General features: G+C 39.8%; 1 protein-coding gene across 1 annotated transcript in view; it reads right to left on the reverse strand.

The window, feature by feature from the left end:
- Positions 1-1,020: 1,020 nt before the first annotated feature.
- The window catches only part of MAP3K20 (mitogen-activated protein kinase kinase kinase 20), a 206,980-nt gene continuing 188,893 nt past the window's right edge, over positions 1,021-19,107 (reverse strand). Inside the window, exons 16-19 of the mRNA XM_007941350.2 lie at positions 15,340-15,456; positions 13,158-13,232; positions 9,061-9,208; positions 1,021-1,700 (exon numbers count right to left, since the gene is read on the reverse strand). Of these exons, the coding sequence (XP_007939541.1) occupies positions 1,021-1,700; positions 9,061-9,208; positions 13,158-13,232; positions 15,340-15,456 (1,020 nt within the window). The remainder of the gene's footprint in view (positions 1,701-9,060; positions 9,209-13,157; positions 13,233-15,339; positions 15,457-19,107) is intronic.

Genomic DNA, 19,107 nt, shown 5'->3' on the forward strand with positions numbered 1-19,107 from the left:
AATAGCATAAAGACATAGAGACAAGTAAGCACAAACCAGGGGGGAGATAGATGCCATGTGAAGAGTGCCAAGGAGTCAAGGAACTTAGGGGCTACGAAGCTGAGACCAGGATCTTCCTCCAGAGCCCATGCCCTAAAATTGGACTTCTAGCCTCTTGAACTGTGTGAAAATAAATTTCTGATCTTTAAAACCACCTATTTATGATATGTGTGTTACAGTAGCACTTGCTAAGACAGATTCAGCATACCTTACCAAGCCTGTATTGGAGAAAGGCAAGGAAAAATCAGAAATACTCATCCTGGTTTAGTTAGAATTTTAATTTTTGTTCATCATGGATTTTTTTTTGCAGGTATTTCATTTAGAAATTTTTAAATTTTAAATAAAAAAATCATACTAAAATATTATTTATCTTAAATTTTGCATTGGAGATGAGTAACTCCTTTTCCTCACCATAGTCCTGGCTTTGTGCACTAGAACATCAGTGGTTAGGGGAGAGATGGCATATGCTCCTCTCTGGAAACACTAATTTTCAGGGGGAAAAATATGTGTACTTATGTTCAAGTCTAGCTCTGGTGGTGCAGTGCCTAAGGCATTTGTCTGCTGACTAGAAGGTTAGAAGTTCAAACCCACCAGCCCACTCTGTGGAAGGAAGATGGGGCAATCTACTTGTGCAAAAGATTTACTGCCTGGAAACCCAAAGGGGTCGCTTTGAGTTGTAATCAACTAGATGACAGTGAATTTGGTTTTTGGAGTATATTCCAGTTTAGTTACCATCACCGGGTACTTCCTAAGTGAGAACAAAGCTAGGTAACTTAACATCCATAATTTTGGCCGTGGTTTGGCTATACCCTCGTAGTAGAAGTATTTCCCAAATCCAAAAAGTGAAACTTTTTTTCTTTTGGTTTGTTAATTTTATCTGAAGGCACCATATTATCAAAACTCATAAAATAAAAATAAAAGAAGAAGAAGAAAAGTAAAAGAAAAAAACTCTGCTTAGAAAATTTAACTAGTTTCCACTCATCAAAAAGTTCTGCGTCCGCGGTAGTTTCCTCTGGCTCGCTCTTTGCTAGTCTTGGCTGGAGAGGGCCTGTGGGACTTCTTCCGGTACTCCACTTGAATCCATCCATCACCGACTTTAGTCCCTTCTTCACTGGCTCCTACCTCAGTGCGCAAAGGCATCCCTGGTATTGTCCTGGGTTGCCTGTGCTCCTGTGGGCTCCGTTTAAAGTCAGGTGACTGGCGAGTATGAAGTGCTGACTGAGAAACCTTGTAGTACCTTTCTCTGGAAGGCGTGGAATGCTGGCTTTTCCCACTGTATCTCCCTCTCGGTGAAGAATTTAGGGAGACACTACCACGATCGTATTTGTCCCTGCTTCTACCTGAGTATCGACCCCTCTCTGAAGAGCTGTCAGTTGTAACACTAGAAAAGCCACTGTCCTTGGAGTTGAGATGTAGAGAAGAAAAGTTTTTGGTCAGTCCATACTGAGTAGGAGAGGAGCTTCGGGACTGGTTGATAGGTGTGATCTGCTGATACTTATTAGGCAGCTGGGTGCGCCGCACAGCAGCAGCATAAGAATCCTGGTTTTCAAAGTATGGGAAAAATTGAGACCCCAGGATAGGATTGCTCTGGGACCGCTGTAAGGAAGTGTTGGAAGCGATCTGGCGCATCCTCAGAATGTCTAACCACTGGCACTCAGCACCTGCAGAAGGAACGGAAATGAGAGGCTCTTTTATGCTGTAAACAAAACGAAAACAAAACCCACTGCCATCCAGTAGCTTCCAATTCATAGCAATCCCCGTTGGGTTTTCAAGGCTGTAAGTCTTTACCCTCCCCCGGAGCAGCTGGTGGGTTTGAACCACAGATAGTCACGGTTAGCAGCCAAGTGCCTTCCTTACCTACTAGGCCACCAGAGCTCCCTTTCTTAAATTACAGGGAAGCCTAATTCAAAAGCTTGTCTCAGGATCCTCTAAGGCTGTTTGGGATGCTCTAAGCCTTATCATTTGTAAAAGTTCTAGGCTAGATATAAGAATATTTCCTTAATTATTATTTTATCTTCATATATATATGTATATGTATGTGTGTGTGTGTGTGTATATATATATATGTATATATACACATATATAGATACATATATAAATATATAACCTAATCACATTATATATATATATATATATATATATTATATATATATATATATTATATATATATATATAAAATATATAATATATATGACCTTTTTGTTTGACCTTGAACTAGATAATACTGGGTTTTGTTTTTCTTTTAACCACTTCTATGGGAAATTGTGTAGGTGTGGGAGAAAGAAAACAGACACAACAAAGCATACATCCATTCAGTAATTTTTAGATGTACAGCTCATTGACAATGATTACATTCTTCACATTGTGGCACCATTCTCATTATTTCTGCTCCAATTGTTTCACACTACAGTTCTCATCTGCGAGTTACTGTTGTCATTTCAGTGTCCTTTACATTACACACACACACATACACACACAAACACATATATTTTAATAAGGAAATTTACACTTACTTAGTATGTGCTATGTGCTTGTGTGTTCCATGGCCTTTACTGAATTATCTCATTTAACTCTAATTATTTTATCAGGTAAATATTAATTGTCTTAAGGTCAAGTGACTTACCCAAGGTCATTCATCCAATAACCTTCCGCATCTAAGTCCCATTTTCTTTCCACTTAGCCATGTTGTCACTTCTAGAAATGGCTGTTTACATGTATGTGTTTGTGTGGCAGGGACATATTAGTAAACAAAACGCATTTTGGGAACAAAATGTTCCCAGAGCTTTTGCCAACCAGCAGTTTTAAACCTTCAAGGACCCTAAATGCATATAAAGGAAACCAGATTCTAGTGTTGAGGCAGCTAGAGACAGTTTGGAGGAAAGACAGTTTATATCTGCAGAGAAGAGATTCCTGATGTTCATGAATGAGAAGTGTTTTTTAGCATGAAAATGAAGCTGCATAGCAAAACACTAAGGCAAAAGAAAATGAACAAGGATCACTTAGCAAGCTGTGTCTCATGAAAAAACACGTCCTTTATGCCTACCATCTTTCTTCTGTCCTCCTCTGTGCCTTGACTGTGTTACCAAATTTCTTGAGTTCCCTGGGGGTTCTCCCTGCCACAGCTTCCTTAGCCATTCTGGCTCTGGTTATACAGATGGAGCTTCTAGAGAGGAACAGAGCATGCCATTTCTCTCTGTTGGCAAGTGGCCTCTGCATGTGGGACACATACCTGAGTGAGCAACTTGCCTACACAAGTCACTGCATTGAACCACAGTGGCTTTTTTCCTTCACCTTGAAGTCTGTGAAATGCCATAAACTTGAGCTACTTCCTTGAAAGGGTCCCTAATTACCAGATGTCATGGATTGTATCACCCAAAATATATGCTGAAATGTTAACCCCTGTATCTGGCCCTGTTTGGAAATAGGGGTTTTCTTTCATTAGGTTCATGAGGTAATACCAGAATAAGGCGGGTCCTAAACCTAATTATGTCTGAGTTATAAAATGGTCAGAATGGACATGGAGACACATACAGGGGGAAAACAGATGCCAAGGAACCAGGGAACTCTTGGGCAACAAGGAGCTCCCCCTAGAGCCAGGCTCTTAATTCAGACATCTAGCCTCCTGAACTGTGAGAAAATAAATTCCTATTCTTTAAAAGGAAAACCCACTTGTGTTATTTCTGTTATGGCAGCACAAGGTTACTAAGACACCTGATAACCATTTTTGTTACTTTTCTGTATTCCCTGATCAGTTAACACTCAGTCAGGACGCTTGCAGATGATCTTGGTGTATGTTGGGCAAAGAGGTTTAGCATACTAGATGAAGATGCTGTCTAGCCTGTCCAGGTAGGTTTTTTGCAAGCTTCCCTTTGGTCTAATTTTGCCACTCATGACTGGGCAGTAATTTACCTTGCACAGGAGTTAGGTTATGAAATGCTTAGTGAATTTCTCAGAAACTTGAGGATAAAGCTATTTGATTGGCAATTTTAAATGAGTTAGAAGATACATGTAGCATTCTTCAAAGCTGACCTGCTTGCTCTTTGCTCCTTCCTTCATAAAATTACAGATACTTCCTACACTTCAGCTAGCTGAGAAAGTATTCTCATTATAGGAATGAGTAATGGAAAAGTGCAAATAATAAATATCACATACAGTGACTATTCCAGCATCTTAGTTTTAAAGTCATGCTGACAAAAGTATGGCTAAATCCCATGTTACTTTTGGTATCACTGCCAACATAACTTTATTTTCCTTTAGTTTCCTTTTCTATAAAATATGCATAATTGGAAAAAAAAATACAGCTTAGGACTCTCTCAAATTCTCTACCCAATCTGAGCTTTCTCATCCTGGCTACCATCCTTAACTTTTCAATTCTGTTTCAGAGACATGGTTTCTCTGCTCCTCTCCAAGGCCACCTCCTCTTTCTGGGCAGGCTCCCACCTGTCTTTCTCCCTGGTGTTTTTCTCCCTTATACATTCTCTTCCTCTTTCCTTATTCATCATGTAATGTTTGACCAAGCCACAGAAGTGATGAGGACAGGCAGCAGTGATTACCTATGAGAGGAAGGGTGGTCATGTGGAGCTGATAGGTGGGGGACACAATTCACTTGATGAAGGCAGTGCCTTTCCCTATTCACCTCCTCCCTTTGTGACTTTTGCCAGGTTCTGATACTGTCACCAATGTATTGGAACATAGAAATGAGTAGGAACTAGAAAAATATATTTTTTCATTTAGTGGAAGTTTGAGATGGTATATTAGAGCTTAAATTCTAAAACACTTGGTTTGTGGAAGGCTACAGTCTACAGTGGGAGCCCTAACTCCATTCTGAGTCTTGACATAAGTCAGTCGCCATTTGAGTTCTTTATGTTACTTCCTTAATGCTTGCTGACCATTAAGCCACCAGTGTGGCTATGCTTAGACAGGTCTGGAACAAGCTCAGGGAAGGGCAGTTTACAACTCAGTAGAGTGTGGTTGAAGTACTTTAACTAACATGCAGAAAGATGGTCATACTATGAACTAGGGAATTTGGCAAGGCATTGTACTGAAAGCAGCCAATCAGTTAGATGTTATCTAATATAAGTTAAAGGTTGGGGTCCTGGTATTATCTTGTAACCACCTTGCGACTATGACTTAGGGCCACAGGATCATAAGTCATACTCTGACCACCACATAGCCAGGTAATCAAAACTCCAGAACCACTCCTGTAACCTTTTTCAGCTTGCAATTATGTACATATCCCAGTCATGGTGCTTCTCCCACTTCTGTGGTCCCAACTGAGACAGTAATGGATTGACCTGCCACCAATTATGATCTTGTGATGATTTGCTTTATTTCTATCATATGTAATGAGCTGCATGACTGAAATTCAGCAGATGCCACTGGCCTCTGTATTGTGCACATGCTGACAGTTTTTCTCAACCTGATGATTATGTTTGTTCTTTGTCCTATTTAAGGCTTAATAAAATGGTCTCTACAGAACATACTGGATATGAGATCTTTTTCCCATAGCACAATGGGAAGAAAAACAATCCTCAGAATTATCATAAAAGTTGGAAAGGAAAAAAAAGAGAAGGAACCTCAAGATGTTTTAGAATACAGTAGGCAACTCTCTAGATTCTAGGTATGATTCTTCAGGCCTTTGAAAAATAGTATTGATCTCCCTTTGGCTTGCTCTGATTTTACATAGTTTCTCTACCTTCCTTCCTCCTGGTCTCTTCTTCCACGTATAATATGAGGACCCACTACTTAGAGCCTTTGTCTGTTGAAGTTTTCTTGCCACCTCAACATATGTTCCTTCCATCCCTTTTTAAAAACAACAGAGAGTCAATTTTGTTTGGGTGTTCAGCCCCCATCATGTAGTTATGTGTGTCAGGAGAAGCTGGTCTCATTCTAGTGCTAGGGGCACACTAGATGATAACTAGGCTAGACTAGGTGATGCTGTGTTCAGGAATGGACAAGTTGCTCAATTCTGGCCAAAGCAACATGAGGGAAAGTCTGTTGGGGGTTTATAGGAAATTCTTCCCCACTCCTTAACATGAGAATAGGGAGGGAATTGACCTCTTAATTCCTCAGGGTATTGCCATATCCTTACCTGAGGAGTGTGAACATGAAGAAGAGCTAGTCTGGAGGGCATAAGGATGGCAGAGTGGAAAGAAGGAAAGGGTCATTCCTGAGCCTTCCCATGGTTCAGCAGGCTCATTTTCTGCATCTGAAACCTGCCCTGCTTCTGGATTTCTTGTATGGAAGACAATACATTTCATTATTGTCTAAGCTAGTAGTTTTCAAATTTTAAAGTGCCTCTGAATCACTTGGTGGGCTTATTAAAATGCATATTGCTGGTCCCCATCCTTAGAGTTTGATTCAGTAGGTCTAGGTTGGGCTCCAAAATCTGTATTTCTAACAAGTCTCCAAATGGTTCCAAAGCTGCTGGAGTAGGAACACAGTTTGAGAACCAATAGAGTAAGCCACTTGGAGTTGGGTTTTCCATTATTTGCAGCTGAAAGATCTTTCTTAACTGATCTAGGTGGTGTCCTCTTAATCGTCACATCATATAATCAAAACCAAAAGCCAACTGCTATCAAGGGGATTCCAACTCATAGAGACCCCTATTGGATTTCTGACATGGTAAATTTTTATGGAAGTAGATTGCTCTGTCTTCCGAGGAGTGGCTGGTGGGGTTTGAACTGCCAGCCTTGTGGTTAGCAGTCAAATGCCTTAAGCACTGCACCACCAGAACCCCTCTCACATCATAGAGGAATAAGGAATACAAGGAGGAAGGAAGGGACGGGAACTAGCTAAAACTGGAGTAAGCCAAAGGGAAGTCAATACCTGCTTTCACTCTGCAATTTCTCCAATTAATAATCAGAAGGAAAAGGTTTATCCAGAGCAATTCCAGTGGGAGATAGAAAGGTACTGACTATTTTTTTCTACACTGGCAGAGAAGGAGATTATTAATTTGCTGTCTCCTAAAAGATGGGCTCAGGTATAGCAAGGATTGTGGGGCTGGCACAGGACCAAGCAGTGTTTTATTCTTTGTACACAGGTTGTCTGTTAGTTGGAGCCAACTCAACAGCACCTAACAGCAACAACAACAACAGATTTATATTTAAGTGAAGTAGAAGACCCCTACCAGATGTCTGCCCACTGTCCTTTGTTAGGAATGTCTCTACCACATCTTCTCCATCCACTGTTTGCAGCAAGAGTTGCCATGTGGACACACTGTTCTTACCACCCATCCTACCCCTGGGACACTACCATTACCACCACTTCACCCTGTTGCTATAGTTAATTGATCCAGAGGAGAATGAGTTGAGGGGGGGAAAAAAAGAATACCAAGAAATATGGAATTGGGACTGATAAACTGTCTATTTGGTAACTCTTGAAATAGTAGGATTTGAACAATGTAAAACCTAGAAGTTGTTGTAGCCATTTTGCGTCAGGGGAGTTGGGGAATACAGAAAAAACAAATTTTAGTGAAAGACAAAATTATACCCGAAATGCAGAAAGACATAGATTTCAAAGGGGTACTGTAGGGAGCAGTTGAGATTATGGCTATGAAAACCCTACAAAAGTGAAATGTATCTTATAAATCATTAGTTATTATGGTAATAAATCTTTAAAGGCCATTATATTAGACACGCAAGACAAGATTACTGAATTAGCAAATAAATGGATTTAGAAATAGTGTTTTCTGAGAGGGAAGCTAGTAAGAACCAACATGGATAATATGGGTTAGTCATTTGTGGAGATAGTATGCCCTAAAATATGTTTAAAATTGTGGTTGTGGTTTAGAAGGCATGATGAAAACTAAAGTCCAGTCATGGCAGTCAGAATGTCTTCTCATGGTTGATTGTGAAAGAAAAGAACCAAATCAACTCTGTTGACAAAGAAGGGGAGGTCCAGCATGCCTTCGAAGAATCTGTCAGTGGATTTTGAGTACTCTCTGGGATTCTGGGCACCCTGGTTGGCGGACATTTGAAAAATATTTGGTCTGCTTGGCACAAAGGTGCTCACAGTGAAGGATGAATGCCCTAGGCTCTCATAACTCAATGACACCAACATCAGGGTCAGCTAGTTAAAGCCCTTTCTTTGTTCCCTGCCAACTAAAGAAACTTCTGATATGGCTTCCCAGGTAGATTTCCCTATTGGGAAAAAGTACATTGATCAGAAAATACATTTATTTATTTTTAAATTGTTTGGCACATATATTGCTCATGGTAAGGAGTGAATTGCATGGTGGTTTATGCAGCCATCTCCCAAGTATTTAGCTGTCTTCCAAGTATTAGCTTGTGTCAGTCCCACGAAGCCTCACTCTGGCTTGTGTTAGAGTTTCTGGATTTAGAAAGCAGGGGTCAGAACCCCTTCCCTGAATCCACCAAATAAAAATCAATTTGGCAGCAAGTCACAGGGCCTTCCTCTTTGTTTTCTCTAACTTGTTTCCTTATGTCATCTACAATTACTATCTCCATTATTGATTGTATGCATTTTATACTTTCTTTCTCCATCCTTCCTTTTTTTCTCCCCTTATAACTCATTTTTCCACTATTAATCCCTCCCTCCGTCATTTCTTTCTTTCTTTTCATTCTTATGCTGGGAGGCACTAGTTGTCTATAGAACTCAAGAAGTTGGCCCAGTAATAGCAGTGGCTTCATAGGAATGTTTGCTGGATATGGAAGGTGATTCATACCTTTATCTACAGTCACACTTTTGGAAACTAGGAATATGTATATGTAAATACACTTTTTTTTGTTGTTGTTACCAATACAATGTAATAATTAATTTTCATTATTTATTATAGCTCTCCAAATATTGAATTTTTTATAATATGCACATGCTTTTAAGTCCATAAATATTACTCCCCAAAGAATCGACATATAAAACCGATATTCTAAAAATAAAGGAAGGAAGTATCATATTACAAGTCTATATCTATCCAGAGACTGGCAGTTATCCTTGCTCTAAGAATTTCATATTGAAGGTTGTGGAATCTGTTACATATGTAATATCTGAACAGTAACTTACTTGAGTTGGATCTGCTTCCTGGGTTGCCCTCTGAGTTGGGGAACAACTGAACGGCAAGTTGGACTGCTCTCACTTCATCCTGAGGTTTCATTCTACTCCACTGGATCAAATGGACGTGTTTGGTGCTCTTTGGAGCTCTAACATCACTCTGGTGAAAAAGAAACCCATGACCAAACATACACATGGTTACCAAGTAGGAAGGAAAAACAGGTTGTCGTGTGACTTCATTTTCACTCCTTAGAAATGGTCATAATCCATTAGGCATCATATTCTATACAATTGGCCTAAATATACTAATTTGATTAAAAGGAAAATTTTTAACCACTTTATTGGATTATTGCATTCTCAGTGGCTAAAAATGTGGTTGCCCTCTCCCAGCATTTATTACATTTGATAAAACTCAACTTACCTCTTTGTTTAATAAGAAGTGAAAAACAAATAATCTCTTTGGCACATAGTAATTGAAAACAGATATTTTGCTGCATAAATAAAAGTGTGACCACCACTTTGCCCAAGTCTGCCTTTGATCATCAGGGTAGCTGGGTGATATGGGTAGCTTGGTGGGATTAATGAGCCCATGGATGGTGAAAGGTAACAGATGCTAAGGTGAGATGGGATCCAAGAGTTAAGAAATAGGGATCACAAAAAGGGGAGGACATCAGACCAAGTCATACCATTTTTTTTTGAAATCCCTGTTCAGCACTAATACAAATGAACATGTTTCCCAGATGTCACAAATCAGTGTAGATTAAAGAGAGAGACAGGATTCAACATGGCCATGAAAATACGAAGTGGAAAACATGAACATTATGGAGTCTAAAAAGGAGGAGGAAGGGGAAGGAGAAGAAGACAAAGAAAAGAATTTGGCGTGGTGTGTTTCCAGAACTATCTAAGGCAGGCAAATAGGAGATCGTAACATTCTAACTGTCCAGTTGTTAAAAGAGGGCTTTTAACACGGGGGACATGGGGACCAGTCAACAGGCTCTAGGACAGTCTAGATTCCAAGTTCCTCAAGACCAATCCACCTGTTTTATTTGAGTTTTGGGCAACATTTTGACAGTGAATGCTTTTTCTCTAGGGCCTCATCCCAGTAAGGTGTGCATCCTGGCTAGCAAGGCTCCGTAACTGCTGGAATACTTACTGCTTTTTGGCAAGGAGTCACCCGAGACAAGTGGACTGACCAGGGGTTCCATTTCTTTCTTTCTTTCTTTTTTTTTTTTTTTGAATGTTGGAAAACAATTCTTTTGTGTGTGTGATTTGGGTGAAAATTTACAGAGAAAATTCATTTTACATTCAACAGTTCATACATATTTTGTTTCATGACATTGATTGCAATACTCACAATGTAATCACTCTCTTCTCACTTCTTCCATGGGTTTACCTTTTCCTTGTGTCCTTCTTTTTAATTTAATTAATTTACTTAATTGTGATTTGGGTGAAAGTTTACAGAGCAAATTCATTTTCCATATAGCAGTTCATCCACATTTTGTTTCATGACATTGATTGTAATCCCTGCAAAGCAGCAGCTCTCTTCCCACTTCCTCCCTATAGTTACGTTTTCCCTGTGTCCTTCTTTCCTATGCATCCTTGTCCTCTGAGCTATCTCCTGTGCAACTGCCCTTCTGATCTCTCATGGTGATTGTTTTAAGGCGTGTACCTACCTGGTGTAAATGTTCACATTATATATGCCTATCTATTGTTTGGCTGGAAGTCACAGTGTGTCCTTTCCTATGCATTCCTGCCCTCTGAGCTTTCTCCCTACACAAATGCTGCCCTTCTGATCTCCCATTGATTTCCCATGGTTGACTGTTCTAAGGAGTATACATACCTGTATAAGTGTTCACCTTGTAGGCCTGTCTATTGTCTGGCTGAAAGTTAAACCATGAGAGTGAGTTCAATTCTAGGCCCAAAGGGTGACTAGGAGCCATAGTCTCTGGGGTTTCACCAGAGTCTATCAGACCAATAAGCCTGGTCTATTTTATGATTTTGAGTTCCGTTCCATATTTTTTCCCCCACTCTATCCAAGATCTCCAATTCTGATCCCTTTCTGAGGGTTTGGCAGTGGTGCCAGACATCATCTAGTCTCCTGGTCTCAGGGACATGCGGGACTAATTGTTTCAGGCATCTTTGATTTTCTTCACTCTCTTCTTTGCTCCAGATGAGGAGAGACCAATTGTTGCATCTTGGAGGGTCACTTGTAACCTTTTAAGACCCCAGTTGCTACTCACAAAAGTAGGATGCAGAAAAATGTTTTTGTGTAGTATATTATGCCAACTGAGCTTGATGTTCCCTGCAACCATGGTCCTGAGTCTATGGGCCCAGTGACTCACTGAGGGGTTGGATTTCTAATGTTGCAAAGCCAAACCGTGGCCATTAAGGAAACCATCACAAGGCAGCAGTTCATGAAGTCCAATTTGAGGCAGATTTTCTTCATCTTACTGTAGCCACTATGGGAAGCTAACAGAAGACCTGGGTGTGGAACCTCAGGGATTCATTTCATCTCTCCCTTTCTGTAAAATTAAGATAACGATATCTATCTCTCAGTGTTTACATGAGTTGAATGAGGTAAAACAGGTGTAAGTTGTACCTTGGCAAATTCTTAACAAATGTCTTTGAATGAATAACTGAATGAATGAATGAATGAAATATGTGTCTTTGATGGTAGATGCATACCAATATATTAATGTGTGCCAAGACTTTACACTATAATTACACCCCTACTTGCATCACAGGGTTCCTCTAACTTTTAAAACATATGTCATACCAGCCAAAGATCTTATTGATTTTAAAAAAAGAAAAAAATCATAATTAGATTATTTCTCACTACTGTTTAAAACAGGAGCTCTGGTGATGTAGCGCCTAAGGCATTTGACGGCTAACCAGAAGGCTGGCAGTTCAAACCCATCAGCCACTCCTCAGAAGGAAGGTTGGGCAATCTACTTCCATAGTGATACTTTCTTGGAAACTCAAGGAGGTGTTGCTATGAGTTGGGTCCGACTCGATAGCAGTGGGTTTGGGACTGTTTAAAATGCTCCATTGGCTTCCCATTGTGCTTACAGTAAATCCAAACTCCTTACCATGGCGCACAAGGCTCTCTGATCTGGCCCTGCCCACTTCGAGCCTCATTCCACTCTGCCTCAGGGTATTGCACTGGCTGTTCCTTTGTTGTTCCTTCTCTCTGACAGTCAGGCCTTCAATGACCATCCAATCTCATACCTGAGTCACACAACTTTCCAGTTTCCATTTATCACACTCTGACATTGTTTAGTATTTATTTTTTATTATCTATCTCTTCCTACTGGAATATTAGCATCAAGTGAGTATAAAGCAAACAAACAAGCAAAAACCTTTGCCATCAAGTCGATTCCAATCCATAACGACCCTATCAAACAGAGTAGAAGTGTCTCATAGGGTTTCCAAACTCATAATCTCTATGGAAGCTGACTGCCACATTTTTCTCTTGCAGAGCTGGTGGGTAGGATCAAACCACCAACCTTTTAGTTAGCAGATGCATACTTAACCACTGCGCCACCAGGGGTCCTTCAAGACAGTGTAGACTTTGTCTATACTAATAACAGTTTTATCATCTGTACCTTGAACAGTATCTAGCAGTAGGTATTTGCTAAATGAATGACTTTTAATTTTAAAGTATATATATATATATATTTTAAAAACTATAGAATTTCTATTTTTCCATATGAAAAATATTATAACACTGGAGTCTTTTTTTTAATAATAATCCCAGGCAGTAGTGGAGGTTGTGCTTTGTCCTGTAGGAGAATCAGGGATCTATTCTCACTCCTAAGCTCTAAGCACCAAGAAGTCAAAGGTCTCTTTTGGTCTGTTTGGTACCCCCACTATGTACCACACTATGTGGTTTGGAACTGATGAACTGATGAATGAATCTCTATCTAGGTAATATTATTATCCTTTCTTTCCTTCTGAACATTTTCTTAGAATAGTTATATTTATTTTCTCATATTTATGTCGATTAAATAACCTCACTCCTAATAAGTTCTTAACTCTCTGAAGTAGCAAATAAATAGCTATAAAGAAACCAATAGTGAAGCCACCAGCTGCCTTTCCCTAGAACTTACCTCATATGTGACAGTGCACTCTACAGCCTGATTGTCTGCTATTCCTGTAATCCACTTCTCCATCACAAATGGGGGCTGAAAAACAAAAGTGAGCATGGTGTAGTGCCATAGCATGGTCTCATCTTTTACACTGTACTTTTCTTTGAGGCCATGTGCCCCATACAGGATTGGGATGTTGTTGTTGTTGTTGTTTGCCGTCGAGTCGGCCCCGACTCATAGCGACCCCTCCTTGGGTTTCCGAGGCAGTATCACTACGGAAGTAGGATTGCCCAACCTTCCCTCCGAGGAGTGGCTGGTGGGTTTGAACCGCCAGCCTTCTGGTTAGCAGTCAAGTGCTTATTGGGAAGTAGGGGAATAATGTCAGATTATCACAAAAATCATGTTGGTTCATATCTGATTCCTCTCAACGTGCCACTGTTTTGAAGCATCAGCACAAAGCTTTCTCACAATTAAGAAAAAGCCTTAACAATATAAGACCTAGAAGTGCCTTCCTTGAGTGCATGGAGAAGTTAATTTAGTGGCTTCCATAGTCATTCTGCTTTCCATTATCCAGTGAAGCTGTGAATGCAACTGAAGAAGCTGTGGAGACATTTTCCCAGGATTAACGAAGATGCTTATACCTTGAAGATGCTTATACCTTGAAGATGCTTATACCTTGAAGATGCTTATACCTTGAAGATGCTTATACCTTGGATCGTATTTTTAATTTTGATGCAAATAGTCTCTATTAGAAGTGCACTTCCACTCTCTCCTCCTGATGCTCTCCTCTGGCTTTAAGGCTACAAAGGAATGACTGGCTGTGATGCTAGGTACAAAGCAAATGCAGGAGAGATTTAACTGGGTTCCTTATTTATCTTTAAAAATTAGGATTGTTATTGTTTCTGTTGGTGTTCTAGTTTAAAAATTCTACAGATTCTGAGTGGTCTGCCTTAAACTTCTCTCTCCCATAAGCTCTGTCAATTTTGGTGTGTGATTTTGTAGCAGATGTGGTTCCTCAGGAATGCAAATATGGTGTTACACGAAAAATACCAGTGCTCAGTCTTATAACCTCCACCATATTGTTTTTGTCATGAGCAACATCTTCTTTCAATAGGTAATGACTTGGGTCTTGCAGCCAAGACCAACTGCTGTAATCAGAGATGTCACAGGTAAGGAGGAAAGAAAATCTCTCTCCAGGATTCAGCGCATCAAAATAATTTGTCCCAAGGAAATAAGGGGTTAAAACCAAATCATAACTGGAATAACTTACAGTTACAGAGGGGACTCTAACAAAGAATATAAAATCAGTCTATTTGATGAACCCACTGATAAATGTAAAGGACTTGGGTGTTTAACAATCTTATGCCTGTGAGAGAATATGTTTACAAGTCTAATACTATGGCTTTGAAGAATCTTGTCATCTCCCTACTTATGTTTGTGCCTTGGTTCTTCTTTGGCACAAAACTCATTTCCTTCAATGAAACCAAATACACAGTTAATAGTGTACTAGAGTTAATGGTTTATGTGACGTTTAGTGTGAACGTCCCATTAACATTATAGTTATATACCTGAGGTTGCTGACCTTTGGCAAACTCTCATGGGCACTTATTTCAGTGTGATTGGAGCAAAACCGAAAATTTTCCATTATGAAGAACAAGCCAGAATTCCTGTAAGCCTTTCTCCAGTATTCTGACACACTTCTACTACTTTAAGATAGTAACACGATCCCATCTACCCACTCCATAACATGGACTCAAGGAAGCCGTCAAGATTGCAACATGGGCCTCATAAGTAACCTCATTTCAGTCCTTCAAGAAATTAGACACAAGCAAGAAAACTTTCCTCCTTAGTTTTCCAAAGTTTAAAATGACCCAAAGGTTGAGGTAAATATTTTAACCATTAGCATTTTTTTTCCTCTAATAAATGATAGAATAGGCATAAGGAAATGTAGAAGAAAATAAAATAAACGATACTTTTTTTTTTTTTTTACAGTGCTTTGTAGTTCATACAACATAAGTGGAATTTTAACAAAAAACTATTGTGATCTCAATCTGCTAAATAAAATGTGCCTTTCAACAGCCAGCTTGAGGCTGAGCTGATGTGAGCATGGACAAGCACAAAAGCACACTGCTGGGGTATTTTAATGTCTTTGTTTGATATCTATGAATTCAAAAAAGCTTTTAAGCTGTAAATAGAACCCTACCTTTGTCATCTTTAAAATCTCTGCATCAGGTAGGTTAGTGTTGAATGTCACATCTTTTATGTAGGTTATTGCAATTTCATCCCCATCCATCTCCATATACATTTTCCATTTACAATCCTGGAATTAAAAGCAAAATTATAGAATTGGAGAAAATGAAACAAATTTTTTTAAGTCTCAATGTTTTATAACATATGAAGTATTCTAAATGAAGTATTATTAGAGTGTTTTTTTCTTTTCTTCCTTATTCAATAAAAGGGCATGAAATTAGATCCCTTTGTATATCTAAATAACCCCGATAGTACAGACCTGAAACATAATTTATCCATTTAAGTGTTTGTTATGGATTGAATTATGTCCCCTCAAAATACGTGTTATAAATCCTAATCTCAGAAACCCAAGGAGGGGTTGTTATGAGTCGGATCCCACTCGACGGCAGTGAGTGAATGAATGAAGCCTGTGGTTAGACTCAATCTCATTTGGGAATGGGTTATCTTTGTTAACTTAATGAGGGAGATGATAAATACCCAGCCTATACAAAGTAGAAATAATGATGTACAATGTAGTTCCTGGGGAAGGAGCTTGGTGACGCCACTCTCACTGTTCAGGTGTGCACTGCCTCTTTAATGGCTCGCATAGTGACCTTATACAAAAAAAACCAAACTCATTGCCGTCAAGTCGATCCTACTCATAGTGACTGCTCCTTGGGTTTCCGATGCGGTATCACTACGGAAGTAGATTGCCCAACCTGACCCTATGTTGTTGTTGTTGTTATGTGCCGTCGAGTCAAACCCGACTCATAGCGACCCCTCCTTGGGTTTCCGAGGCAGTATCACTACGGAAGTAGGATTGCCCAACCTTCCTTCCGAGGAGTGGCTGGTGGGTTTGAACCACCAGCCGTCTGGTTAGCAGGCAAGTGTCTTAGCCACTATGCTACCAGAGCTCCCAACCTGACCCTATAGGTCGAAGCAAAACAAATGCTGAATGTTAATTATGCTTTTTTTGGTAAAACGCAAAAATCCTCTTCAGAGTTCTTTCAGTTAGCAAAAACAGGTACTAAATAAGTCTTTTGTAAAAGTAAAGTGCCCTAAAGTGACCTTTCAAAAAGTGGGTGATACATATACAGCAATATGTTAATGGTTGGATCTAGGCAGTGGCTATATGGGTGTTACTGTAAAATTCTTTCAATTTTGCCATATGATAAATTTAATACTAAAAATGTTGGAGGAGGCACAAATAGCTATATGCACACCCATGTTCATCTCAGTACTATTCATAATAGCAAAGAGATGGGAACAACCTAAGTGTTCATCAACCAAGTAATGCAGAAAGAACCAATGGTACATAAACACAATAGAATTCTATGCAATACTAAAGAATAATGAAGAATCCAGGAAACACCTCATAATGTGGATGAACTTGGTGGACATTATGCTGAGTGAAATAAGTCAATTACCAAAGGACAGATATTGTATGAGTGCACTATTGTAAAAAGTCGAGGAAACGTTTACACATGGAAGGAAACTTTCTTTGTTGGTTATCAGGGATGGGAGGGAAGAGGAGGGAAATTTGCTAGCTAGGTAAGAGATATGTATTGATTTGGGTGAAGGCAATATACCAAACACAAGTGACCAGCACAATAACATTAAGGAAAAGGAAGACACAGAGAACAAAGGTAAATATTTTTACATACACAATACTACAGTATCAATAATAACAAACATTAATCTATGGGTGGATACATAGGTAGATAGGCAAAATGATCAGGTACAGACAGGCAAAAGGGAGTAGGTAAGTTTGGGAGACAATATTTCTACATATGTGTTCTAAGAATGTACATATGTATAACAGAGCTAACAGGGGGCAAAGTTACAATAACTTCTTAGCCACAGCCAAGCACCTTGAGGGAGTGAGTCGCTGGGCCTACAGGCTCAGAACCATGGTTATGTGGGACATAGACTCAACTGGCATCACATACTTTACAAAAACATTGTTCCACATCCTACTTTGGTGAGTAGGGACTGGGGTCTAAAAAGCTAACTGAGATGGAACAATTGTCTCTCTTCATCAAGAGCAAAGAAGAATGAAGAAAATCAAAGACACAGGGAAATAATTAGTCTAGGGCACTAATGGGCCATGGGAACTTCAGCCTACATGACTCTGAGACCAGAAGAACTAGGGTGCCTGGCTACCAGTGCCAACCACTTGGAAAGGGATCAAAATTGGAGATCCTGGATCAAGTAGAAGAACAATTTGGAACAAAACTCAAAATGACAAAAAAAAAAAAAAAAAGACAAGGCTTACTAGTCTGACAGAGATTGGTAAAACCCCCAAGACTATGGTCCCTAGTTACCCTTTGGGCCTGGAATTGAACTCACTTCCATGGAGCTCTGGTGGCGTAGCGCCTAAGACATTTGACTGCTAACCAGAAGTCTGGTGGTTCAAACCTACCAGCCACTCCTCAAAAGGAAGATTGGGCAATCTACTTCCGTAGAGACACTGCCTCAGAAACCTAAGGAGGGGTTGCTATGAGTCTGATCCAACTTGATGGCAGTGAGCTTCCCCCCCCCCCCATGGCTTATGTTCTAGCCAAATAATGGACCTACAAGGTGAGTAATTACACCAAATAGGTGTAGTCATTAGATCAAATGTGGGAGATCAGAAGGGCAGCATTTGCATGGGGAGATACCTCAGAGGGCAGGAATGCCTAGGAAAAAGAACAAAGGAAAGAAAATGCATGAACTATTGAATGGAAAATGAATTAGTTCTGTAAACTTTCACCCAAATCACACACAAACACACAAAGTTAATAAATAGGTATACTTCCTTTGATTTACATAGCTAACTAATAAATAAATCTGCATAAAATGCTTTGCTTACCGAATGGGAAAAAAAAAAAAAATTTGGAGGGATAAATGCTGTGTATACAAATAGAAAAGAAAACCCATGTCTTTGTACCAAATTTAATGCCTATGTCATACATTTACATTCTCTCTTTCATTATTTCAAAAAGGAAGACTTGTGAGAGATTAGGAATCACATACTAAGTACCTTGCATGCTGGAACTAGAAAATGCTTTCCTAGGAGGGGACCTGGAATGTCTCCGAGAACAAGCTCAGACAAAGTTTTCAGGGAGAGCTTCAACCAAGAGGCTGTTGAGGACTTGTTGGCTCCAGCCGGAAGCTGGGGGAGGCTGATCGTTCAGGAAAGCCTCTGGAAGAGTTGCAGAAGCAGGGCCCACGTCTGAGGGGAGTGACCGTCTTTGCCCAACCACATTCACAAGATGGAGAGCCAATTAGTGAAGGAAAAGATCTATTCAATAAAATGAAAACCCCGTTCTTGGCTGACATAAGTCAAATTAGTTGCTCAGAATTGACAACTCTCTCTGTCTTTCTTTGTGTCAGAACCACTGCTACCCTGAGATAACTGGGCAAGCTAATGACTGTTTGGTGTCATGATTACTCTTCTCTGAAATAGCAAGAGCCTTCTCAAGGCACTGGCTGAAATAAAAAGCCTTAAAAAAGATGAGTTTACTTAGTTGTTTCTTTGCCTGTCAAGTTTTGGAATTAATTAATCAAAAGCATAGGCTTGAACTGTGTGAATGCTTGGACTCTCTGCTTCAGTCTCCATCTTACAAACTGAGTACTTAAGTCTCTATGACCTTGACTTGCTGCTCTAAATCAGACCCTCCTCCTCCTGCTCTCCGGAGAGGCCTGTGTTGAGAAGGGGTTGACATGGGGAGAAACTACAATAGTAGAGTGCTTACTATGC

The sequence above is a fragment of the Orycteropus afer genome, unplaced genomic scaffold, assembly GCF_000298275.1.
Source record: "Orycteropus afer afer isolate SDZICR_OR568_19922 unplaced genomic scaffold, OryAfe1.0 scaffold00001, whole genome shotgun sequence".
Taxonomy (NCBI): Eukaryota; Metazoa; Chordata; class Mammalia; order Tubulidentata; family Orycteropodidae; genus Orycteropus; species Orycteropus afer.